This window comes from Halichoerus grypus, chromosome 2 (assembly GCF_964656455.1).
Source record: "Halichoerus grypus chromosome 2, mHalGry1.hap1.1, whole genome shotgun sequence".
NCBI classification, from domain to species: Eukaryota; Metazoa; Chordata; class Mammalia; order Carnivora; family Phocidae; genus Halichoerus; species Halichoerus grypus.
The window spans coordinates 66,377,930-66,401,411 of record NC_135713.1 but is presented as its reverse complement, the minus strand read 5'-3'; the positions used below and the strand labels follow the sequence as shown (position 1 = coordinate 66,401,411).

The 23,482-nt window shown below is 38.8% G+C and overlaps 1 protein-coding gene across 1 annotated transcript in view; it reads left to right on the top strand.

Moving 5' to 3' along the window:
* CAMK4 (calcium/calmodulin dependent protein kinase IV) overlaps positions 1 to 23,482 on the top strand; it is a 208,405-nt gene that overhangs the window by 115,042 nt on the left and 69,881 nt on the right. The window contains exons 3-4 of the mRNA XM_036065756.2: positions 9,640 to 9,702; positions 11,703 to 11,785. Coding sequence (XP_035921649.1) covers positions 9,640 to 9,702; positions 11,703 to 11,785 — 146 coding nt within the window. The remainder of the gene's footprint in view (positions 1 to 9,639; positions 9,703 to 11,702; positions 11,786 to 23,482) is intronic.

Below are 23,482 nucleotides of genomic sequence, written 5' to 3'. Positions count from 1 at the left end.
TCTTGTATTCAAACACTAGCTTCATCCTTCATTCATTCATTCATTCAGCGGATTATTATATACCAGACATTGGTAAATAATGCTGGGGATACTGATGTGTACAAGATGGACAAAACCGTTGGTGTCATAGGGCTTGTGTTCTGGTACTATATGTTGGCTAAGTGAATTTAAATTAAAAAAAAATCAAATAATGAATTAGTAATTAAATGATAACATAGGTATTTGTAAACGTTATGAAGAGATTAGAGTGATATGATTCATGGTGTATGTATAAATGTGTATGTATGTGTAGTCACTTTTGATGGAGTATCTAGGGAAGGCCTCTCAAGTACTCTCTGAGAAATCAGAAGGTCTTGTGAAAGAGGAAGCAGCAAGTGCAAAGGGTTTAGAGTCTGGTCTAGTGGTTGAAGGGACTGTGTAGAGAGAAAAATGACATCAGATCAAAAGGGTAAGGCCAAGCCATCCAGAGTTTTATGGTCCATGGTAAAGAATTTGCATTTATTCTAAGCACAGTGGATACCAATAAAGGCATTTAAGTTGGAGAGTGACATGATCTGATTTACATTTTAAAGACATCACTCTGGCTTCCATGCAGAGGGAATGATTATAAAGGGTAAGAATCCAAGCAGAGAGATTAGTTAGGAAGTATTTCAATACTTCTGCAGCCTTTGAAGTAGAAGAAAAATCAGACCAGAATGGTGACATGGAATAATCAATTTTATCTGAGAATGGAGTGATCAAATATATCAAATGCTGCTGACAGGATAAGATGAGTAGTTTGGCTCCAAGTGCTCCTCCAAGGAGGCCACTGATATTTTTCTATAAGAGGTTTGGAGGAGTTCTTGGGATGAAGCCAGACTGGGCTGCACTGACAAATACAAGGGGGTGGGTGGAGGAAGTGGAGAAAGAAGGCAGAGACAACTCTGGAGGGTTTTTCTGTGGAGGGAAGCAGAGAAATGCTTTGAAAACAGGTAGAGAGGTAAGGCACTGAGGGATGAGGTCTTTTTAAGGATAAGAGGTATTAAATCAGGGTTACCCCCATATATTCTTAATCCCAGGGAGAGATACAAAGATGCAAGAATGGGAAAAGAGCTACTGAAAGATGTAAAGTCCTTTCTACTTTATATATGGTGTTTCTCCATTCTTCTTTCTCTCTGTTAAGCCAAATCTGTTTCTAGTGAGAGTCTAGAATGAGCCAAATCTTTCGTATAAACTTTGTTTAGCTTGTCATCTCTCCCAGGAATATTTTAAGCCTGTTTCATTCACTGTAAAATAAAAGACTGTTCCTTCTGAAAGAATTTCTGGCATCTGTGAGCAGAAAGGCTTAGATTTTAGAATGTGGGAATGAGGGAGCAGAGGTATCTCCCTTGAAGGAGGCTGCCCTGTTCTGAATCTACCTGGTTTGATATAAACATCTTTCTTTCTGGTTTGAACTTCACAGAGACATTCTTGTCTTGCCTAAACTCTGTTCCAATCCTTGGGCTCCTCCCCCATTGGAAAGCTCTACTTTTCTCCTTTTTGCCCTGCCAGTGTCTTAAGAGTCTGTAGGGAGTAGGAGGTGGCTATTAACAGAACTATCAGAAAATGAGTTTCACAGTTTTCAAAAGCAAGCTTATTTGATTGACGTGCCTTATTAGAGTTTGTCTTCCCATACTGATGAGAACAGGGTTGGTGTTATGTTAGTTAGTGTTAAATGTAAAATAAGATATTGGTTCCTCTTAATATCTCCTTCCTGTCCCACCCCACCATGTCCAATGCTCATCACTGCCTCCACCTCTGAACCATCACCTCCACTGTGCAGCTGCCCCTTCCATTCTCCTCTCTACTGGGTCGAAACTCACACTGAAAGATCTGGGAGAAGAACATTCAAGACAGAAGACTATCTAGCACAAAGTGAAAAGGCCCAGAAATGGAAAAGATTTTGGCTTCTTCAGAGATTAACTAGATGATTAGAGAGCTAGAATGAAAGAGGACAGCTGGTAGGTGAGTTCAGAACAATGGACAGGGCCAAAATGTTATTAGCATCTTTCTGAACCTGCTCCTCCAGTCTTTCCCACCTCAATAAATGGCAATTTTATGCTTCCCATTTCTGAAGCTGAAAAACTTGTAGTCAATTTTTATATTTTTCTTTCTCTTACATCTCATAGCCAGTTCATCTGTAAATACTATTTTCTCTTCCTTAAAAATATCCATCTGCTTCATACCTCTATCATCACTACCAAACTTCCATAATCTCTCACTGGAACAACTGCTCTAACTTGTTATTGCATGTCCCTGCTTTTACTCTTTCCATTATCCTCATCTCTGTAAAATTCAGAGCATCATTGTTTCTTCTTCTTCTTCTTCTCCTTCTTCTTCTTTCTTCTTCTTTCTTTCTTCTTCTTTTTTTAAGAGAGGGAGAGGAGTAGGGCAGAAGAAGAGGGAGAAGAAAATCTCAAGCAGGCTCCACACTGTGTGGAGCCTGATGTGAGGCTCAGTCTTACAACCCTGAGATCATGACCTGAACCAAAACCAAAAGTCAGGTGCTTAACTGGCTGATATTTTTCTATAAGAGGTTTGGAGGCTCCCCTCAGAGTATCCTTTCAAAACTTAACTAATATCATGTCATTCCTTTCTCAGAACCTTCCAGTTGTGTCTGACCTCTCTCATACTAAAATACCAAGTTCTTACCTGGGTGACATGGCTCTTTATGACCTGACTCCTGGTCATGAGGAGCCTCCGTCATCATCTACTACTTTCCTCCTCTGTCACTTTGCTTTGGCTAAACTGGCCTCCTTGCTGTCACTCGTAGCTGAGGGCCTTTGTGTTTGCTGTTACTGTGTCTGAAACACTCCTCTCTCAAATCCAAGTGGCTGTGTACCATGTTGCTTTGTCAGAGAGACCTTTCATAACTGTCCATTTCAAACAGCACCCTTCACCACCCCACATCTTTTACCTTTTTTTTCCTTCCTTAGTATTTATCAACTTTGGACCTTTTATTTACTTCTTTTTTTTTTTTTTTATCTTCACTAAAACATAAGCTTCTTAGGACATAAAATTCCTAGGAAGTTTATTTGTTTTGTTCACTGCTGTATCCTCATGCCCAGAATAACATCTGCATGTAGTGGGTGTTCAAAAATATTTGTAGAATAAATGGATGAAATTAATTGGATACAGATGTATATAGATTGATAGATTGGATGATGACAAGATCGTATTCTCTTTGTATTGTTTATACCTTCTCAGTGGATTAGAAGCAAGGCTGTGATAGGAGAGTGAAGGGAGGAGGGAGTATTGGATGTTAGAGGAGAGAAAGTGTAAAGTGTTCTGTTGCAAAATGGGGAGCTGAGGGTCCCTTGAGATTTGGGGTCATAAATTAAAAATGGGACCAGTCAACTGTTGTACATTTTGTTCCAGACACTTCAGTTAAGACACAGACATGGAGTAAAAGAAGAGTAGAGTTTAACCAATTTAAGGGTTTCACCTGGCAAGTCCAACAGATGAAGATAAGAGCAAAGGAGTTGGGGGACTATGCAGTCACTGCTTATCTTAATGGACCATGGAATCTATGTAAGAACTGAAAAGATAGGAGGTATAAAGCAGAGAGTGTGAGGTTTCAAATCAATATTTTTGAAGTGGTATAATTGACGGTAATGATAAAGCCTGGGATATGACCATGGGAATGGGTTACTAAGGGAGAGTGGAGGAAGAAATTGTTGGAATTGAAGAAATGGCAAAGAAACTAGAGTCAAAGATGTTGACAGGATCATTCACATGAAAGTTGAAGTTGTTAAGAATGATGATAGGATCAGTGGTTGAGATAAAGTTGCTGAAACATGCTAAAATCTTCAGAATAGGATGAATAACAAGGAGATAGGAAGATGACTAAAACAAAAAAAGGTTTCAAGTCATCTTGGCTTATGGCAGACATTTCAAAACAGCTGAGATTTTAGGGGGACAAGGGAGGAGAAATGGTTTAGATATAGCAATGGGGAACAAGAAGGACACCTATCGTTCCAGGCCCTGTGGTACATTTCCTATTGGGATTAAAATAAGACACTGCTTGAGAAGACAATGAAAAAAGTAAGGTATCATGAGATGTCCAGGTTTCCATTAGGTCAAAAATATAAAGGGAAGAATCAGACTTGGTAAAAATTACAGTTACTGAAGATACCAGCCTCAGTATTTTTATCTGTAGACCACATTGGATTTTTGCATGTTCAAACAGCAGTTCTTAGCTTTTAAATCCTTGTAGGCTAGAACTGTCATTCTTGAATTTAACAAAGTACCAGCTGTCAAGTCTCTTCACCAAGCATGTTAGTGCCAACATATACTCGTTGATATGTCAGAAAACAGGATGCTAAATTAAGCAGAAGCTATGCAGAAGGGAATTGTTGTGAAAATTTAAAGACACTTGTCTGCTTATTTATTTATTCACTAATAATTTGTATTTTGCCTTTTTCCACAAAGTGTTTGAAGAGCACAGTTCTGTAGTTCACATCATATTCTCCGGTCATTGCTCAAACCACAAATGAGCCTAAGAAGCCAGAGAAAGAATAGAGAGACAAACAAGACTTACGGTCTCAGTCCCCGCAAAGAACATGAGATGAGGCTGAGTGTTTGATGTGGAAATGCCACTGTACTTGACTGAATCCTAGAAGTAGAGCAGTAGTCTCTACTCACACAGGTTACCCCAACCCACCAAGAATATTTAAAATCCCAGAGTCCAGATCTAGGCCACATCTGAGGTGCCCAAGTGGCTCAAGTCCACCAGAAATCTGGTGTTAAAAAATCCTCTTCTTCTCCTCAATTCCTTTACCACTTCTGCTTCTATCCATCATTCCCACAGTGCAGAAACTGGTTTCCTTTTCTTTCCCTAAGTCCTCATTATTTCTTCTTCACATATCTTTCAATCCTTTCTCCCTTCTTTTCTGCAACCTTCTCAGCCCCAGCATGGGAGTGTATCTGCTGTCTATCTCAATGAAGGGTCCATGTTTGATTAACTCTATTCCAGTGATGGAGGCTTTTTCTCTGATGTTGCTCAAGAATTATGCCTTTTACCCATTTCTTTTTCTCCCCCCGTGGAGAAAGATAGTAAAATTGGGATTTCTTTCGATGTAAAGGAATCTGGAGTTCTGTGGAGTTTTATACTAACCACTTTTATTAAATTGTTTTATTAATTTTTTTCTTATGTATAACCTTCAAAAGGTATGTTTTATATTGAAAGTATTTCAAAAGCCATTAAAATTGGATGTTTCAAAGGTGATTTCATGGCAATGAAAAGGAGATATTTTTTGAATATTTAGGGCAATTTAAATAGAGGAGCTAAAAGAGTTTTTAAGAAAAACCCCAAGTGCCCAATCCATTTCAAATTGACAACTAGAACAATAAAACAATATAAGTGGAAGACAAAGTTCTTAATAATCTGATTAGCAGTAAAATGCAGTAAACTAAGGAGGCAGGACTGTAATTCCACAGTTGTCAATCTGGCTTACCTTATGATAGATAAAAAACTTAAGAAGGCACTGTGACTGGACAAACTCCTTTGGGCTTCTTCGGATTCCTTCTGTCTACCAGTTGTCCGGACCCGGGAGAGCTTCATTGCCCACTGTCCACAGCATGCAGTTAGGCCAGCCAGACACACAGCTGAAACTTCTGGCCCTTCTAGACACTTCTAGATTTGAATGAGATATAACACCTCATGAGAAGGAGTATGGCATCACAACTGCTGAAGAGACTGGATAGGCAACCTAAAAGTCTGGAAAAGTTACCACCGTAGGGCCAGATTTCCACCTGTGGCCAACAGGAGGAGTAGGTTCCAAGGTAGGTGAATTCTCCCTCTTTCCTATGAACTTCTTCAAGGCACGATGGCCTGGTACACCTCCTCTGGACAAGTACTCTGTGCCAGGTGGATGCAACTGCCCATATGACCTACTGTTTCTTTACAACTCATTATGACACAGTAGCCAGTGTGCTGACTGCAGTGTGTCACCTCTTACCTTGTCGGACTTCCCTGTGTCCCTGCTCTAACTGCACCTTCCAAATAAAACACCAGCATGTTGATACTTGCCTCACATTTGTTTGCTGGGGGACCTGGGCGAAAATACATCCCCTAACTTAGAATTTTAGTAATATACATTATATATTTTATAATTGTGAATTGTTAGTAATAAAAACTACCATTCTTCAAGGTATTTTGTAAATAGTGAAGGTAATTTTATGGGTTTCTATTTTGTAATATTTATTTGTTAAAACCATCTGTTGGTGCTTCTGAAGATGCTAATTATAGTAGCACTTGGAAGCTAATTTCAGGTCGCAGTAATGACTGTTCAGATAGCTGCCCAATGACTTTTGTGGTAGGCTTGACAGTTATTTTCTAGAAAAACATCACTGATGCTGAGTGGTAAGGTAAGGGCTCAGTCTCTCTCCTGGCCTTCCCAGGGCTTGGAGGGGGAAGTCAGAGTGGGCATGAAACACTAATTTCTGGAACAAGAGGAATATCGGAAAGATGTGAGATGATACGACAGTGAAGAGGCACACCTGTGTGACCTTCAAGATGTGATACCTGTGGAGGAACCACTCCCCAAAGCAGGACCACCTAGGAACTCTGAGACTTTGTTTCAAAAAGATAGCAAATGGCCCTCAGTTTATCTCTCTGGGAAAGACTTTCTTTTTTTTTTTTTTTTTTTTAATTTTTTTATTGTTATGTTAATCCCCATACATTACATCATTAGTTTTAGATATAGTGTTCCATGATTCATTGTTTGTGCATAACACCCAGTGCTCCATGCAGAACGTGCCCTCCTCAATACCCATCACCAGGCTAACCCATCCTCCCAACCCCCTCCCCTCTAGAACCCTCAGTTTGTTTTTCAGAGTCCATTGTCTCTCATGGTTCTTCTCCCCCTCCGATTTCCCCCCCTTCATTCTTCACTGGGAAAGACTTTCTGACCTCAGTCTTGTCTTGTCCTGGCATATCACTCGTTTATCTGTCCATTTCTCTTTTGTCAGCTTCTCCCTTTCAACTCTACCTGCTCTTGGTTTCTTTGGTTGACATCACTCTGACTTGTAGTCCAGGTTTTGTCAGTCCACTTATTCTCTTTGGTTTTTCATGCCCCATTTTTCTCTAAGATCCCTCTTCTAAGATTCTTACCTGCTTCTCCCTTGTCAGCCTCCTCTGAAGTCATGACCTGCACCTCATTCAACTGGGACTCCAGCACTCATTGAAGGGAAGAGAGAGGAGACTGTGTTCACATTTTTTCTTTCATTTAATTATTACTAAATTTTCGTTCTTTTCTGTCTGCTTAAATTGTATGACATTAAATATTCTGGAGTAGTAGTTCCCAAGCTTTTGGGCTTTAGGAGCCCTTTATACTCTTCAAATTATTAAGAATTCCAAATAGTTATACACATTTACTATATTAGAGATTAGAACAGAATTTTTAAAAGTACTTATTAATTAAAAACATAATAATAATAAACCCATTACATTTTAACATAAATAGTATTTTTGTGAAAAGTAACTAGATTTTCTAAAATTAAAAAATACCTAGAGAAGAGTAGCATTATTAAAAAATCTCTTTGCTGTCTGGCTTAATAGAAGACAGTTTGAAAGAAAAAAGAGAAGACAGTTTGATTCTCATCTGCTTCTGCATTCAATTTGTTGTTTTATTTCAAGTATAGATAAAAATCTACCCTCACTCAAATATGCAACTGAAAAAGGGGATAGCCTCACATATGACCTGAAAGAATCTCAGGGACCCTAAAGTGTTCTCCCGTAACACTTTGAGAACCACTGATCTGGAGTACACTGGAAAAATAATTTTCCTTTTAAAAATTGTTTTTAAAGAGAAATTCATTCTGAATTCAAAACAAATAACTATATTAGAAGATTGCTTGTCCAGATAATCTGGTGTGTTCTGAGTATTTCCAGAGTTCAGATAAATTAACTCTCAAGGAACTAAAATATAATAAATTTTAAAAAGTCATCCCAATACGTAATATATGGGACATAACATGGTAAAAAATAAATTTACTTAAAATGTGTATTTGTATTAGAAAAGCTTTTGTTTAATATAAATATATCATATGAAAAAATGAAAGGATCTCACTGGCTTTTTTTTATATTGATTAGAAATATATGAAAACAAGAGGGAAACTTTATATTGCATAAACTCTAAAAGTGTAGTGAGAAAAATAAATTTGAATATTAACAGTCTTTTTTACTATTTAAAAAAAATTTTTATTATTGAAGTATAGTTGACATACAATGTTACATTAGTTTTGAATGCTAACAGTCTTAAATAAGAAATGCTTAGGTTCTTTTTTTTTCTTAAAAATTTTTAAAACATTATGCAATAATGAAAAATAGATTTATTTTGTAATAGTGAGGAAATCCTTATTAACCTGAAGAGAAGATTGTGATAAAAACAATTTGTATCCACTGCATGATTCCTCTTATATGAGACATCTAAAATAGTCCAACTCATAGAAGTAAACAATAAAATCATGGTTACCAGTGGATGAGTGAGGGGAAGATGGGGAGTTGTTCAAGGGGTATAAAGTTACAGTTATACAGTGTGAGTAAGTGCCAGAGATCTGTTGTATGACATAATGCCTATAGTTAACAATAAAGTCTTGTGCGTTTAAATATTTAAGAGGGTAGATGTCATTTGAAGTGTTCTTACCACAAACATGCACACACACACACACACACACGTGCAACACAAAAGGACACAAGAAACTTTTGGAGGTTATGTTGATTTACCTTGTGATGATAATACAAGCATATATGTATGTCCAAACTCACCAAATTATATACATTAATTATGTGTGTTTTTGGGGGGTACCAATTATGCCTCAATAAAGCAGGAAATGTAATAAAAATAATAATTAAATAAAGATAATCTGTGTCCAAATTTTCTTCATAAGCATCTGCAGAAACTGAACTAGAGCGTGAGGCAAGAACTCTTTGGAAGAGCTCTGTCAGTGTCATCTGCCTGTTCTAGCAATGCCTCTCTTTTTCAAAGATCTTTCATTTGATACAAGTAGAGTATTAAAAATGGTCACTGGTAGTGGCAGACTCTGTCCTCTTTTGCTCTCACAATTTCAGAGAAAAAGAGAATACCTCTTTTTTGATTATGTGAGCAAAAGTTCTGGGGAGGGCCCTGATTGGGACGACTTGGGTCTGGCAGATATCCCTGACCCAATCACGGTGGCCCGGGAAGAGGATTCTGATTGATTCGGCTGGGATATGTGCCCACCTCTGTGTGAGAAAGGCGGGTGAAGTGATTGATAGCTCCAGTGGGTTTGGGACAGGGATTCATAACAGAAAAGAAGAGGAGGAGGAGACAGGTTGAGATGAACTTGTGCCTTAGTGGTGAGAGCAGTGATTTTTGAAATAGGGCCATGCAAGAGGTTTGACAAGTTGTGCTCCACATTTGGAACTAGTTCTACTTTATGTCTGGAGCAGAGAAGAAAGACATACAACTGAAAAGGGGGTGGGGTAGGAAAGAGACACAAAAAAGCTTAAGAATGAGCCTCTCTGCCAATTACCTGATTGACCCAGATGATTACTGCCGTTTTTGATTCTCTGCTACAGTTAAGGCATTTCTAAGGTGGGAGTTTCTTTCAGTTTCTCTCTTTCATTTTGCCTTCTAGGTGGACAAAAAAATTGTAAGAACTGAGATAGGAGTTCTTCTTCGCCTCTCACATCCAAACATTGTAAGTGGTTTTTAATCTACTATTTCAAATAATCTTCAAAGTTGTAGACTGGCATTTTTGTTCTTTGCTGCCAGTGCTGATAATGAGAAGGGGATACTTCCACCACCAATAGGTAGCCACCGTGGTCTACCTCCTGTCCTCATGTGATCACATTTTTCATTTCTTTAGCTGAATAAATCTTAAAAATAATACCACTCAAACGAGTTTCAAAATGGAACAAGTTTCAGTAATATATACCATCTTTGTTTTCATGCATAAAAGGATAACTAAAAATTGAAGAGTTTTGTTTCACTCTAATAAAACACGGGCTTTTTCCTTTTGTGTGCCTATCTTATTAATATGCCATTGCTGAAAAAGCCTGTGAAGAAAATGCATTGCTTTCCAAAGTCATTTCAGTCTCCTTTGAGAGAGTATCTACTTCAGAAACAATGTGAGGATTCAAATAAATGATGTACTTGAATGGGAAAAATAAGATGTCCTCAGAATCTCTGCTCTAGGCTATGTCCAGACAAAGGAGCTGAGGGAAAGGTCTGGCAAAAGCTTTCTTGAGCCAATGAAGTGAAAAGAACAAAATCATTTTCCAGGCCATAACTTGAATTGAGCCAACTACTTAAAGAAAATATTTTACTCATTTCTTTGAGAAAGTTGTGGTGTCCAGGAGGATGACTAACCTGCAATGCTTAGTTAGGCTCCAAGCAAAGTGCTTAAAACTTAACATATGGGTTAGCAATGTAGGCAGCTATAAGTAACAGAAAACTTGAATATGGTAGTCCAAACAAATATTTTCTTTATGTTATAATCAGAAGGCAGACAGTTGCTAGCATTGGTTCAGCTCCTCAGTGATGCCATTCAGGACCTAGATGTCTTCCACCCTCATGCTTTTCCTTCATGGTCCTAAATGGCTGCTCCACAGTCTTCACAAGTCTTCAAGTCTATACTCTAGAGAGAGAATTGGAAGGGCCTCGCCAACAGAGTATGAAGAGAAGAGGAGAGGCTTTTCCAGAACTTACAGCTGCAGCAAAATTCTCTTCAGATTTTATTGGCCAGAGCTGGCCACAAGATCATCACTCCTCACTGCACAGAGACTGGAAAATTGGGGAACAGAATTATCATAAATGGCTTAGACCAATCATGATCCATAATTTGAGGCTAGGCACCTTGCTTCCCTAAACAAAATCTGTTTGCAGTAAAGTAGGGGGAAGGAGCTTTGGGTAAGCAATAAACAAAATTTACCGCATACAATCACCACTTTTACACTATGCATCTTTTTCTTTCAGTGAAAAGCCAATGTGAAATTTTCCTCAAGTGTAGATCAGCCCTGGTCACTAGATTCTCCGATATATTGAGGGAATTATCCAAAATTGGATGGATTATCTGAATGTGATGTAAACCCATAGTCAATCAAATCAATGCCATCCCTACTTTTCTGAGGATCCCTTTATCCACCAGCAACTTTTTCGCTGTTGAGAGATATCCTTTCTGTACAGACAGACTTTTTTGAAGAAGAAGAAGAAAATGTTTTTATTAATCACAACATGAAATTGACATGACAGACTTTAACCTGGTCCCGTTCTGCCTCAGATCCCAATTCCAAGTTCGCTTTCAGGAGAAAGAGGCATTTGCATCACTAGGAACCATGATGCTTTCAAATGGTTCAAGAAGTTTTGTTTGCTTGCTTTTGTTTTTTAATTCTGGAGCAATTCAGAAATTGTGATGTTCTGGCAAAATTTAGGAAGTGTTTCTAAGTATCTTTCAGCTGTCTTTCAGCTGTCAAAAGAAAAAATATAAAAACTCAAAAGGACCTTTAAGGAAATGAGGTAACCGATAAAAACAACCAGAGAGTGACAGATGGCTTCTTGTTACCAGAATGTGGTACCTTTATTGACAATGATCCAATGTATTACTATTACAGAGAGTGTTATTTTAGTCATAGCGTTAGCTTTTTCCTAGAAAGTTGAAAATAAGGAATTTATGATTTATTTTTTAATATCTTTCCCCAGATAAAACTTAAAGAGATATTTGAAACCCCTACAGAAATCAGTCTGGTCCTAGAACTGGTCACGGGAGGAGAACTGTTTGACAGGTGAGTTGGTCCTAGAAATCTAACCAGAGAGAGGTTTTGCTTCCAGGCACCAAAAAGTATCAAAGGGAAATTTCTCCTGATGATTTTCATAATGACACATCATGCCACTTGATAAATTCTACTAAAATAAATCATAAGAGGAGTACAGAATGGAGAGAGAGTGTTATTTGCTATGATGTGGGTAGGTGAAAATTTGCCTTGCTTAGTGAGTAAAAAATGGAACACTGTAATATCGGTTTACTTTTGCAAACATTTACTTTCCCAATAAAAACAGATTTCTAAAGTCATTCTAAATTTAAACTAAATGGTAGCATTTATGAGACTATTTCATGAGAAAATATTTGATGAATATGCCTGAAAATCTGATAGAGCATAGTATAGGCAAACAATATGTAAAAGAGACAAAACCTTTAAGTTTTAAGCACAGCCCTTTGCTGTGCTCATCAGGGTAATCAAAAAAGAATGGAATTGGAAGAAGACAAAGTGACTAAGTAGGTACATATTAGAAATGGTTAGAAGTTGTTCACTGATACAAAGTTCTTGTTGGTTAAGAATGGTTTAAGAGGGAAGTAGGGTGCAGAGAGAAGACAAGATTGAGGGACTGCTGATAAAGCCTGAGTGCCTCTAGCGCAGTCAATTCTCAGTAAATGTTTGCTGAATGAATGAGCAACCAATATAATGAATGGACTCTGAGGAGAAAGAGATCTTGCAGGGGATAGGGTTAGAATTTGTCAGGAAAGGAGCACTCCTACCCTTCCTCCCCATCCCAACTCTACCTGGTTCAGTTTGCTGCCTGCTTCAAGAGCTTCCAAAGGTATTCATGTTGGTTTTCAAAGGCTCTGTCTGTTTTTAATGTTCCCCAGTGCAGATTTGGATCTTCAGATTGCAAGGAGTAAAATGGTCCAGTTTGATTGGAGCTACATACATATCTTCAACAGATACATGATTTTGCTCATATATACATTGAAGTTTTCTTAGAACAAGTTATGTGAATTCTAAGGCTTTAAAGATTGTAACATTTTAACTCTATCCATACTTTACAAGTAAATGAATCAACTTTGGGAAGTGAGTATCAGTAGCCTGAAGACATACACTTCTTGTGGCAGTTGGCTGATAGTCGTCTGGATTCATGGTTCTAGATCCTGACTTAAAGGGCAAATACTTAACCTAGAGTTAAGTTCTCTGAAACTCAGAACAAATTTGAAGTGATTCTCTGCTGCTGACGAAGCTGAGACACTGACCCACCAGAAGAATATCTTGTTCTAAGATCATCATGTTCCCTTGTGCTTAGTGAAAACTCTTCTGGTCTAATTTACTTGAATCTTACCAGAATTGGCCAGAAATGGCTTCTTTTTTCCACACCTCTATAGCTCACTCTTTCATAGACATATTTCTTCTTTAGGCACATTAACAGAGTCAATTTAGTTAGATCCTGCTGCCTTTGGAGCCATGAGGTCTCTCTAAGGAGAACTAACATATTTCTCTGCTAATTATGGTCTATCTGAGAGAAATACCATGTTCTTCAATTGTAAATAACTGCAGGACAGGAATGTCACACTAAAGCCATCATCTACCAATAGCACTTACTATTTACCTACTTACCTCTATTTGTTCGAATTATTTTGGAAGCAAGTCTTTTTTGGTCCCTCTCCAACCTCTTTTTTGTGAAAAGATTCTGGTTCTCTCATCTTGCAGTCTGGTTGATGTGATGGGATAGAGTTAATTCAGCTCTAGATAAAAATGAAAAACTAAATATTGTTGATAAATTTCATTTACCGAGATAAATGGATGAAATATTCAGATTTAATGGAAGACATCTAAAGAATGGCAGATAGCCAGTAAAGCACTCAATCACTTACAAACTCTTAGCAGTCTTAGCTCATAGACTTTCCCCCCCTCACATGTTGTTGTCCACATATCTGTTGCCATATCTGAGATGAACTTGGTTTCTGCATTAGGTTACTTAATTCTATAGTTATGTTTAAAATTGTATCAAGCCTAAAATATATCCTGCATTATTATCCATGTATTGCTTTCTTTCTTGAGAGTTAAAAAGCATAATATGGTCTCTTTTTCCTGTACTTAGGTCAAAACCAAATCCATTTGATTGTGATGATCAAAATTCATTCTTGTTCTAATGATGATGTTAATAGTTTCTAATGAATGAATTAATGGAGCAATTGATGAAGAAATAATTATGTTAGTCTATAATAGTCAAAATGGTTGTATTTTATTTATTTTTTTAAAGATTTTTTTAAAAGATTTTATTTTATTTATTTATTTGAGAGAGAGAGAGAGAGTGAGAGAGCACCAGAGGGAGAAGCAGACTCCCCACCAAGCAGGGAGCCGGATATGGGACTCGATCCCGGGACTCCGGGATCATGACCTGAGCCGAAGGCAGTCACTTGACCACTGAGCCACCCAGGTGCCCCAAAATGGTTGTATTTTATTAGCAAAAAATCTATTCCATGATGCAAGAGTAGTAAAAATCCAAGTGGAATCTGCTGTTTCATGTAAATTGCATAGGACAGTTGATTAAAATTTTTGGAATAAAGTCAGTGATTTTTTGTGTCCAAGAAAATCTCCCCAAAAGCCCTTTACGAAGTTAATGATAATCATGGGAAAAAGAAAGCTCTAGAGGTTTTCTGTTTCATTCTTCTCAATCTCAAAATAATTCTTAGAAATTCACTGCATTTTTTTAAGTGGACACAATGTGAGGTTGTTTGCTGGAAGGGTAAGTTTTCAATTTTTTTTTTTTTTTCAGAAAATGATTATATTTGATCATGGAACACTATATCTAAAACTAATGGTGTAATGTATGGGGATTAACATAACAATAAAAAAATTTTAAAAAAATGATTATATTTGAAAGCAGCTAATTTAGCAGTATCCTTACACTCATCTGATTAAATTTTTGAAGAGGTATTTTTTTCTCCTGATTTTTGTCTGACTCCAGTATCAGAATATATTATGGAGTATCAAAATATATTAAGGATTTTTAAATTGTCTTTTTTCTGTTTTCTCCTTGGGTTTTTGCTTGCCTGATTATGCTTGTTCAAATGCCAAACATTACGTATAAAAGATTTTGGAGTATGAGGCTTTAAATGTTGTAACCTTCCAAAAAAAGCAGGTTTTCTTTTGCAGGCAGTAAAGGTAAGGAGCAGATCACTTTATTCCAATCAGATTTTGGGTTGACTCAAAGCTGGGCTTCCTGAAGGCAGATCTGTTTCTTGTCAACTCTTATTCATAGGGTTTTGCTCTTTAAGGGTTCCAATTTAAGTCAGGAGATTGTTCCAGGGCCCCCTTTCTTGACAGACCCTAAATGCCAACTTCTGTTCCCTCCATCCTGTGAGATGGCCAGAAGCTTTGTTCATCTTCTCAGCCTGTTAGCTACTGATGTCAAGTCAGTAAATGCATCAGTAAATGCCTTTAAAGGGAAAGCAGAGGCATCCGAGTTAGGTTTGCTTTGCTGGGTTTTTCTTCTCTCCTAGATCTTGGCTCCTGAAGCCTTCACTTCCTTGGTAACTCTCTGTTGTCTTCAAATATATATATATATTTTTTCAAATATATTTTTAAGAAACATGCCATTTAGCTTGTTTTCATTGTTGTTTCCTGGAGGCTTGTCTATCCCACTGTTGCTGAGAACAAAAAAACAATATATTTAGTTTTAAAAGTCCTTTCCCAGACGCTAGTATGTTTTCCTCTTTTATATCAACCCTTTGGAGTAAGGAGGATGAAAAAGCATTATCCCCACTTTACAGAGATGGCAGTGAGAATGAGGAAAGGTAAATGATCTTCCCAAATCAGGCAGCCGGACTATCTTCTGGTCTAGCTCTGCTTCCTCATGTGGCCTCACTGTCTTTCTTATTAAATCCAGTTAGTCCCTTTCAAATTATTTGCAAGAGAGTAAACTGTTGTTTATTTTATTTATGGAGAATCCATGATGTATTTGTTGGTCCTATGCAAAGCTATATATTTACCCCCACTCAATCACTCTTCAAGTGTTTTAAGGTATTATTGTATTTTTTTCAAGAGAATAAGCTGAAGAAATTAAGTCATAAAGTCAGGCTTGACTACAAACTTTTTTTTTCAGTTTTTCAAACTGAAAATATTCTTTTTAAAAACTACAAGTGGTCAATAAGCAAGAGAAGTAGTGGTTATGTTTGGAGACTGTGCATTTAGCCTATTAATCACCTGACAGAGTCCTAGTATATCAGTCCTTATAGTCATCTCTACTTCAGCATTTCAGGGCTCTCACCATTGGTGGAAATGGAATTTTCAGGACATCGTCATTAGAAAAAATTCCAGAAACAGAACTTAGGGTTTTATCTTGCCCAGTCTCCATAGAGTTGTGCCACGGTTGGCATTGAGATTAACCAAACTTAGAATACATCTTAATTTATAAAGACTGTTGTGTCAAAAATTGGTCATTGATGTACTTGTTTAAAGTGAAGATCTATAAAATCTGGTTGTCTAAAAAAGGATAATTAGTCACTATAATGAGGGCCATTTTTGAGTGCCTGTTGGGGTCCTGGCAGTGGTGGGCATTTTACTAACCATGATCTCATTTAATCCTCACAGCAACACATGTACAAAGTAGGCCTTGATATATACATTTTACAGACCAAATAACCAGGACCAGAGAGGTCCATTCACTACTGTTAGGTCCCTCAGCTTATATTGGGTCTACAGCAATAATTAAATGAGATTGGACTCAAGTGTGTCAGACTCCAAAGCATATGAGTATTCTACCATGTCATGCTGCTGCTATGGGAGCAAATGCTGCAAACACTCTTAATACTTAAAAACAAAACTTCAAAGTAGTAATGTAACGTTTTGTCTTACTTGGGTGTTGGCTTAACTTAAATATTAATATGTATATAATTGTTTTTCAGCCATTGAAATTTTAAATACATCTTCTCTTTATGCAGTTTTATCTGACTGTATGTGAAGAAAACATACACTTTTATTTGGACTAGATTTATAGTCTTTCTAGATGCTGGGCTATAAAGGGAAGGATCAAGGTGAAGTAGTAGTAGGAGACACAGGATAATTGGAGGCTTATTAAGTATTTTAAGCTGGCACACTGGGAACACATTAATTTGCTGGTAAGAAGAAGCCCACAAGCTGGAGAGGTAGGAAAATCTGTGTGAGTGGGACTTATATTTGGAACAATATCCCAGGGAACACAGAGGGAATAAGATTTGGAGTCAGATAAAAGGATTTGTTTAAAATAGAAAAAGTTTCTCTCTTCTTCAGAAGCAGAAAGAATCAAGAGACAGAAGGCTCAAAGGACCTGGAGTAGTCACAACAATGTTGTAAAAAAAGAACAAAGTTAGAGGACTTACTGTTGGGGCTGGGATATAATTCTGTTCTACTAACAAACTAGTTAAGTTAGCCTGTTACACTTTCATGGGTGTTGGAAAAATTTATGAGACTCCTGGGTCAGAGATGAAGGACTTGACTACTCACGGCACAGTGAGCATCATGGGCATCAGCAAGTTTGTGTCATTTCCCTTCACCCTGCAAATTCCATGGGGGCAGCACAGCAGGCTTGGGTGGATGCCTGCACATAGAGTGGCTGTGTTCCAGGAGAGAAAATAACTGTACATAAACTGGCAAATGAAGAAACAAAATGTACAGTTCCATTCACCCATGAAAAGGGATGTTCCTTCAATATGGATGAACCTCAAAAACATTATGCTAAGTAAAAACAAAGAAACAAATAGGAAAGACTACATATTATATGTCTCCATTTACATGGAATTTCCAGAAGGGTCAAATCTATAGCTACAGAAAGCAAAGCTGTGGTTGCTTAGGGCTGGGAATGGGAGTGTGTTGGGTGAGAGGAGAGTGTAAGAGATTTAAGTAGTTCAGACTTCTTATGCTCTATTTTAACAGTATTGTTGTAGAAGAGAAATTTATCTCCTAACAATGGCTGGGAGAGAGTGGACTAGGGCACTTGAGGGAAGAGGTGGTGAAGTTTATAAGTGGGAATGGGAGAACAGACTAGGGCAAGAATAAGGATTTTTGAGGAACACTGAGGGTCTACTGAGGCTGGAGGTTGTATGTTTTTGGAGAGTCTGGTCTGTGCTATTTTACACTGTTGGCTAAACCTCTCCATATCTTTCATGTAGCCATTGACGTTATCTCTTCTTCCCTTGGATTTTATTCTACCTTTTCAGTTTTCTCCTTTTTTTAAAAGATTTTATTTATTTATTTGAGAAAGAGAGAGCATGAGCACAAGTGGGGTGAGGCAGACGGAGAAGCAGCCTCCCCACTGAGCAGGGAGCAGGGCTCCATCCCAGGACCCTGGGATCATGACCTGAGCCAAACGCAGATGCTTAACCAACTGAGCCACCACCCAGGCACCCCGAGTTTTCTCCTTCTTAATCTCTTTCCTGAGTTCCTCTTCTTCTTTCCATCCTTTAAATGTCCACCTTTCCTAAAGTTCTTCCAACGTTCTCTGTTGGCAAATTGGACACCCTCCTGTGGTTTCAACCACATTGTTGACTGCTGTCTTAGCAGAGATGGAAACTGTATTTTCAACAATCTGCCAGACATACTCACCGGCACGTCCCATAGGCACCTCTAGATCAGTATGTCCTCAGATGGACTCAGCGTTCTTCCCTCCACTCTCAGTCTTGCTTCCTCCTCCTACCTCAGACTTAACATCTGAGCTGGTCAGCATTGAATTCTCCCTCTTCCTCTCACTCTGCCCAGCCCCCTCCCCATAACTCTTTCTCTGAGCAGCCTTCAGGTCCATTCTCTCTCCCCTTTCCCACTGCTTGTGCCCTTTGGAGCCTTCACATTCTCTTTCCCATTGCCCCAGACTTCTAACTGGCATTCATTTCACTATCTTCTATCCCTCTATGTTTAAAGCACTGATTTGATCAGGTCAGCCCAAAAGTCTACTCCCTAAAAGTCAGTTCTTTTAAGCATGGCAAACAAAACAACTTAGTCTGGCCTCATCATAGTGTTCTGGCTTCACTACCCACCTTTATTCCCTTTTCACCACTACACTAAGCAGAGCACAGTGCCTTCACCTTCAATGGGCTCCTAGTCTAGAAGAGGGAAAGTAAAAATGGAATATGGACCCGAATACTATTTTTCAATACTACCATCATCTCCCAGAAATGTGTTAGGGCTTACAGAGGCAACCACAATATCACAAGATAAAAAATAAATAAATGAGGACAAGGAACTAAAGAGGAAATAAAAACAAGAATCAGTACACAAAAACATATCCTAAGATACTTTGTATTTGCTAGAGGTTGGCCACAGATGTGGTGTAAGTCTTCATGTGGGGATGATACATACTATAATTGGGATATAAACACAATCCTTTGGGCACAAAATCAGGGGGTCTTCTAAGGCAGAAATGGCTTCAGGGAGGAATAGAATCTTTGAGCTGAATTTTAAGTGAGAAATCAAAAATTAGCAGGTAAAGGGTAGAGGGAACGGTAAAGGGATATCCAAAAGCAGAGCACTTTGGCAGGATTAGAAATGAGTACCTTAGTCTCCATTTTAGAAGCTGTCCTAGACAGAAAGCAAGCAGCTGCTAGATATTTATCAAATGAATGACTGAATAACACTGTGCTCCTGGACAATTTATATTACATCTTTGAGTCAGGCTTTTCATTTACAGTATAAGAGAATTGGGCCAGGGCTCCCTTAGGCCCATTCCCAGGTCTACAGTTTGATTTGACCTCCCCTTTCTCCTGCATTGTCATCTCCCCGACCAGCATGCACAACTCCCTCACTGTCTCCCTAGCTTTCAAATTTAACAGGAGTCAGTAGTTTTAAGCATTTTTGAAACTATTATTTAAGCATATGAATTTAATACTCTTCTGGAGACCTCTCAGAAAAAGCATCAATATAGACTAAGATGCCATCAATGAAATGTGAAGAGGCAGTGAATGAAGCTTATAAAGGACTGATAGATTTACACAAGGTACAGCAGAATTCACTTTAATATACGTAACAGTGGGGTGATGTACTAGCAGCCCCTAAGACTTGGTTCCCGAGCCTCCTATCTGGGGCTTTTACCCTATGTCACTCGATCCTTCAGTACACATTGTCGTCAGACCAGTGTCTTTCTCCCAAAAACCTACAGTCATCTAATAGCACGTCCATTTGAGAAAAAGCTGTCATTGGTGGGGGGAGCAGTGGGGCTCCTAATTTACATGCCAGGAAGTCGGAGGGCCTCAGGATATGACCAGATTAGAGCTCCTCGGCTGCCTCACCGGTGCTACTGCCAGGCTGGAGATGCGCTCAATTCAATTTGCAGCAATTAAGGTGATGGCAACAAATGCACCAAAGTCATATTTTCAAGCAGATCCATGGAGAGAAATAGGCATTGCCTTGCTTCTTCACCCTGCAATTTTAGAATGATGAGAAGGAAAACAGATCCAACTGTGCGGAAGAGGAGCATGCACAGCCACGCGGCCAACAGTGGCAGCAGAAGGCCCCGTCTAGGCCGAAGAAGGCCAGCGAAGTCAGAGAATCACAGCCTGGAACACGCCCCTGTCGTACTGTTTTTCCTTCCCCGATCTGCAGATGTCGGCTGGGCCCATTAGTGACTGAGGGACCTGTGCAAACGAGAGCTCAGGGTAGCTTTTTGGGTCCTGTTGTGATTAAAAAATCCTAGAAGAGATTTTGTTTTTAGCCCCGAGTCTTCTAGCCTAGTTCACAGTGGAACGATGAGAAATTGTGCCACATAGCAGCAAACTTCATGGCCCTGGGCCTTTGCAAACAATCTTAAGATGCTGGTAACATCTTAACTGTTTTCTTATTATTTTATAGAGCATGAAAAGGAAATTAGTTTGCTAAATCTGAGGAGAAATAGAGCAATAAGTATGTTTAAATATAAAAACCAAAACTATCAAACAAAATTATCCTATTTCTACAGCTCTAAAACCCTTTCAATGATTCAATATTTCATTGTTCCTAAAAATTGAAGGCATTAGTATATAGTATATCAAGCTATAAATCCTTGGCTATATGCACATGGCAACTTTTTTTTTTCAATTCCAGCTAAATTTTATGTAGAAATTGTTATGTGTTGCCTCATGAAACAAATGCTGTATTTTGCTGAATTTGAATCACTTTGATTTTATTCAAAATAAGTTTCTAAAAAGATCATGTTATTACAATATTATCTAGGTACTAACTCTGAATATATTCCCGAGACCAGCAATAACCTTTCTACTTGTTGCATTTTGCTTTGGGAAGCATCTGTATGGCTGCCTTTCCCTCTGGGTCGATAGCCAGTGTTCTTGTAGTGAACACCACTTCCCAGTCCAGTGCTCTGTTCCCCCATGAGAAGGAACACAGGCAGAGGAGCTGCTCACATGTCCACAGTCTGAAATTTCTCTGGCACCCATTCACTTGGCAGTTAGTACTGATTCTACGAATATTCATTGACTGTCTACTATGAGCAAGGCCTGGAGCTAGGTCCTGTGGCTGATGGAAACAACAATCTAGTGAGAAGGCTAAGAATTTTCCCACAATAACCTGCAGAAGGCATTGGCCAAACACACCTACTGTAGTCATGCCTAAATGAAAAAGATTGCAAGACTTCATTTTCCTTTGCTTGATCACTAATGTCTTCACTTGCAATCTTAGCTGTAGATTATAAACTGCATTTGCAACTTGAGAAGTTCACTGTTACGGATCATCCTAGTCAGCCATAAATGGCCTGGGTGGTAGCTCAACTGATACAATACTTAAAGTTGAATGTTTGAGTTCCAGAAACCTAATTCTGTAACACTCTGATGAACAAATCAACTGGGAACAAAATTCCTTTGAGCAGAAGGAGCCTGGAGGAGGCACGATTAAGTTCTAATTGTAGGGCCAACCTGTGGCAAACAGAACTCATGGGGATGGGGTGGGGAAGGCACCTGCATTCTGTGCTCCTGTCCCACGTACCTACTCTAGAAACATTTCTGACAACAGAATTTATAAATCCTTCAGCTGTATAAACCTTAGTATAACATGTATTACATCTATGGTGATATTTTTGTTAATTTTTGTTGGTCTCGTCTGGGGCAGGACCCAAATCTTATTATTTTTAAACTTTTTTTTAAAGATTTTATTTATTTGTCAGAGTGAAAGAGCACAGGCAGGCTCCCCGCTGAGCAGGGAGCCCGATGCAGGACTCAATCCCAGGACCCTGGGATCATGGCCTGAGCTGAAGGCAGACACTTAACCGACTGAGCCACCCAGGCATTACCCAAATCTTACTCTTTACAGATTCAGCAAATGCTGGGCTCACGTTAGACAGAAATAATGACTGACTATCACTACGCCCACCGTACTAATTCTCACTATAGTGTTGGTCCTTTTTCTTAGAACAATCTCCTTTGTCTTCAGTCCCTGCTCCTCCACACCAATCCCACTCCCAGCCCCCACCCTTTCTGCAACTAGAAAACTTCTATACTCCCTTGAGGTCTGAGCTGAGATATAGCTACCTCTGGAATCCTTTTCCCACCTTGCACAGCCTCCAGAATAGTTCACTGGCCCTCTCTATGAGCTCTCAGGTCATTTTCTAATACCTCTACCACAGCATTTAGCACAGTGTGTCGATTGTTGTCTGTCTGCTTATACCAAGAGAAACCCCATGAGTGCAGAGGCCATGTCTGGTTCACTTCCAAATGCCCAGCACATAACAGTCATTCCATAATATTTATTGAATAGATGAATGAATGGACATATCTGTTAGAATACATCCTTTTTATTAGCTAGATGAAATATTTTACTAATTTAACTTATATTGTGGAAAACTAGTGAGATTTCTATTAACTATTCTTACACCTACTACTCTTCCCTCTATCCCACCTGAAAACAGGTCCCCACCTACTACTCTTCCCTCTATCCCACCTGAGAACAGGTCCCCCCCAAATTCACCCCTTTATCCAGCCAGTCCCTGGACATTCACATACAAGGTCACGTTCTAAACACAAGCACTCAACTCTATACCCAAATGAAAATGCATAAACATCATATTTAGGCCAAAGCTTGAGAAGTCATAATAAATCAAAATATAGGGAGGAATTTCTAGTGTGTGAAGCACTGCCCCTCTAAGAGGTAGGGATGTTCATAAGCACTCCTGTATTTGATAGACAAGGAGGATTTCTCATCAGGGAGACTGCACATGGTTGTGCAAGTTGGCTTTGTACAACCCCAAGGAGTAGTGCGTACATAGACTAAGCCATGAGGAGCACCCCCCAGAGGGGTACCACAAAGCAGATGTGATAAAGCTCTAGCCTTGGTGAGTGGCCATGGGGAAAATCCACACTGTTTTTTGCAGGCCAGGAAGTAACTGATTTTATCCTCTTCTGGGGAGAATGGGAGGTGGAAAGAAAGTTAACTATTGGCCTTTCCTTTCCACATTCTTTGTAACAACTCCTCTCCTTTAATAGGACTGGAGAAAGCAAAGCTGCTGAGAGTGCAGGTGCCACACAGAGAGGAGACACTAATTACATTTGAGTTGGTTGATGGACGTACCACAAAAGCCACATTTAGAACAAAATGCAGAGGATGATGTAATGGTAGCCAAAGTTCTCAACTTCCCTGACACAGTAGTCCTTCTTTTCCTCTTCTCTCATGCTTAATTTTAAAATGTTCAGAAAGTATAGTACAAGTAATTTATTTCAATTAAATGTTTAGTAAGTAGTCTACGTAACTTAATCGTGA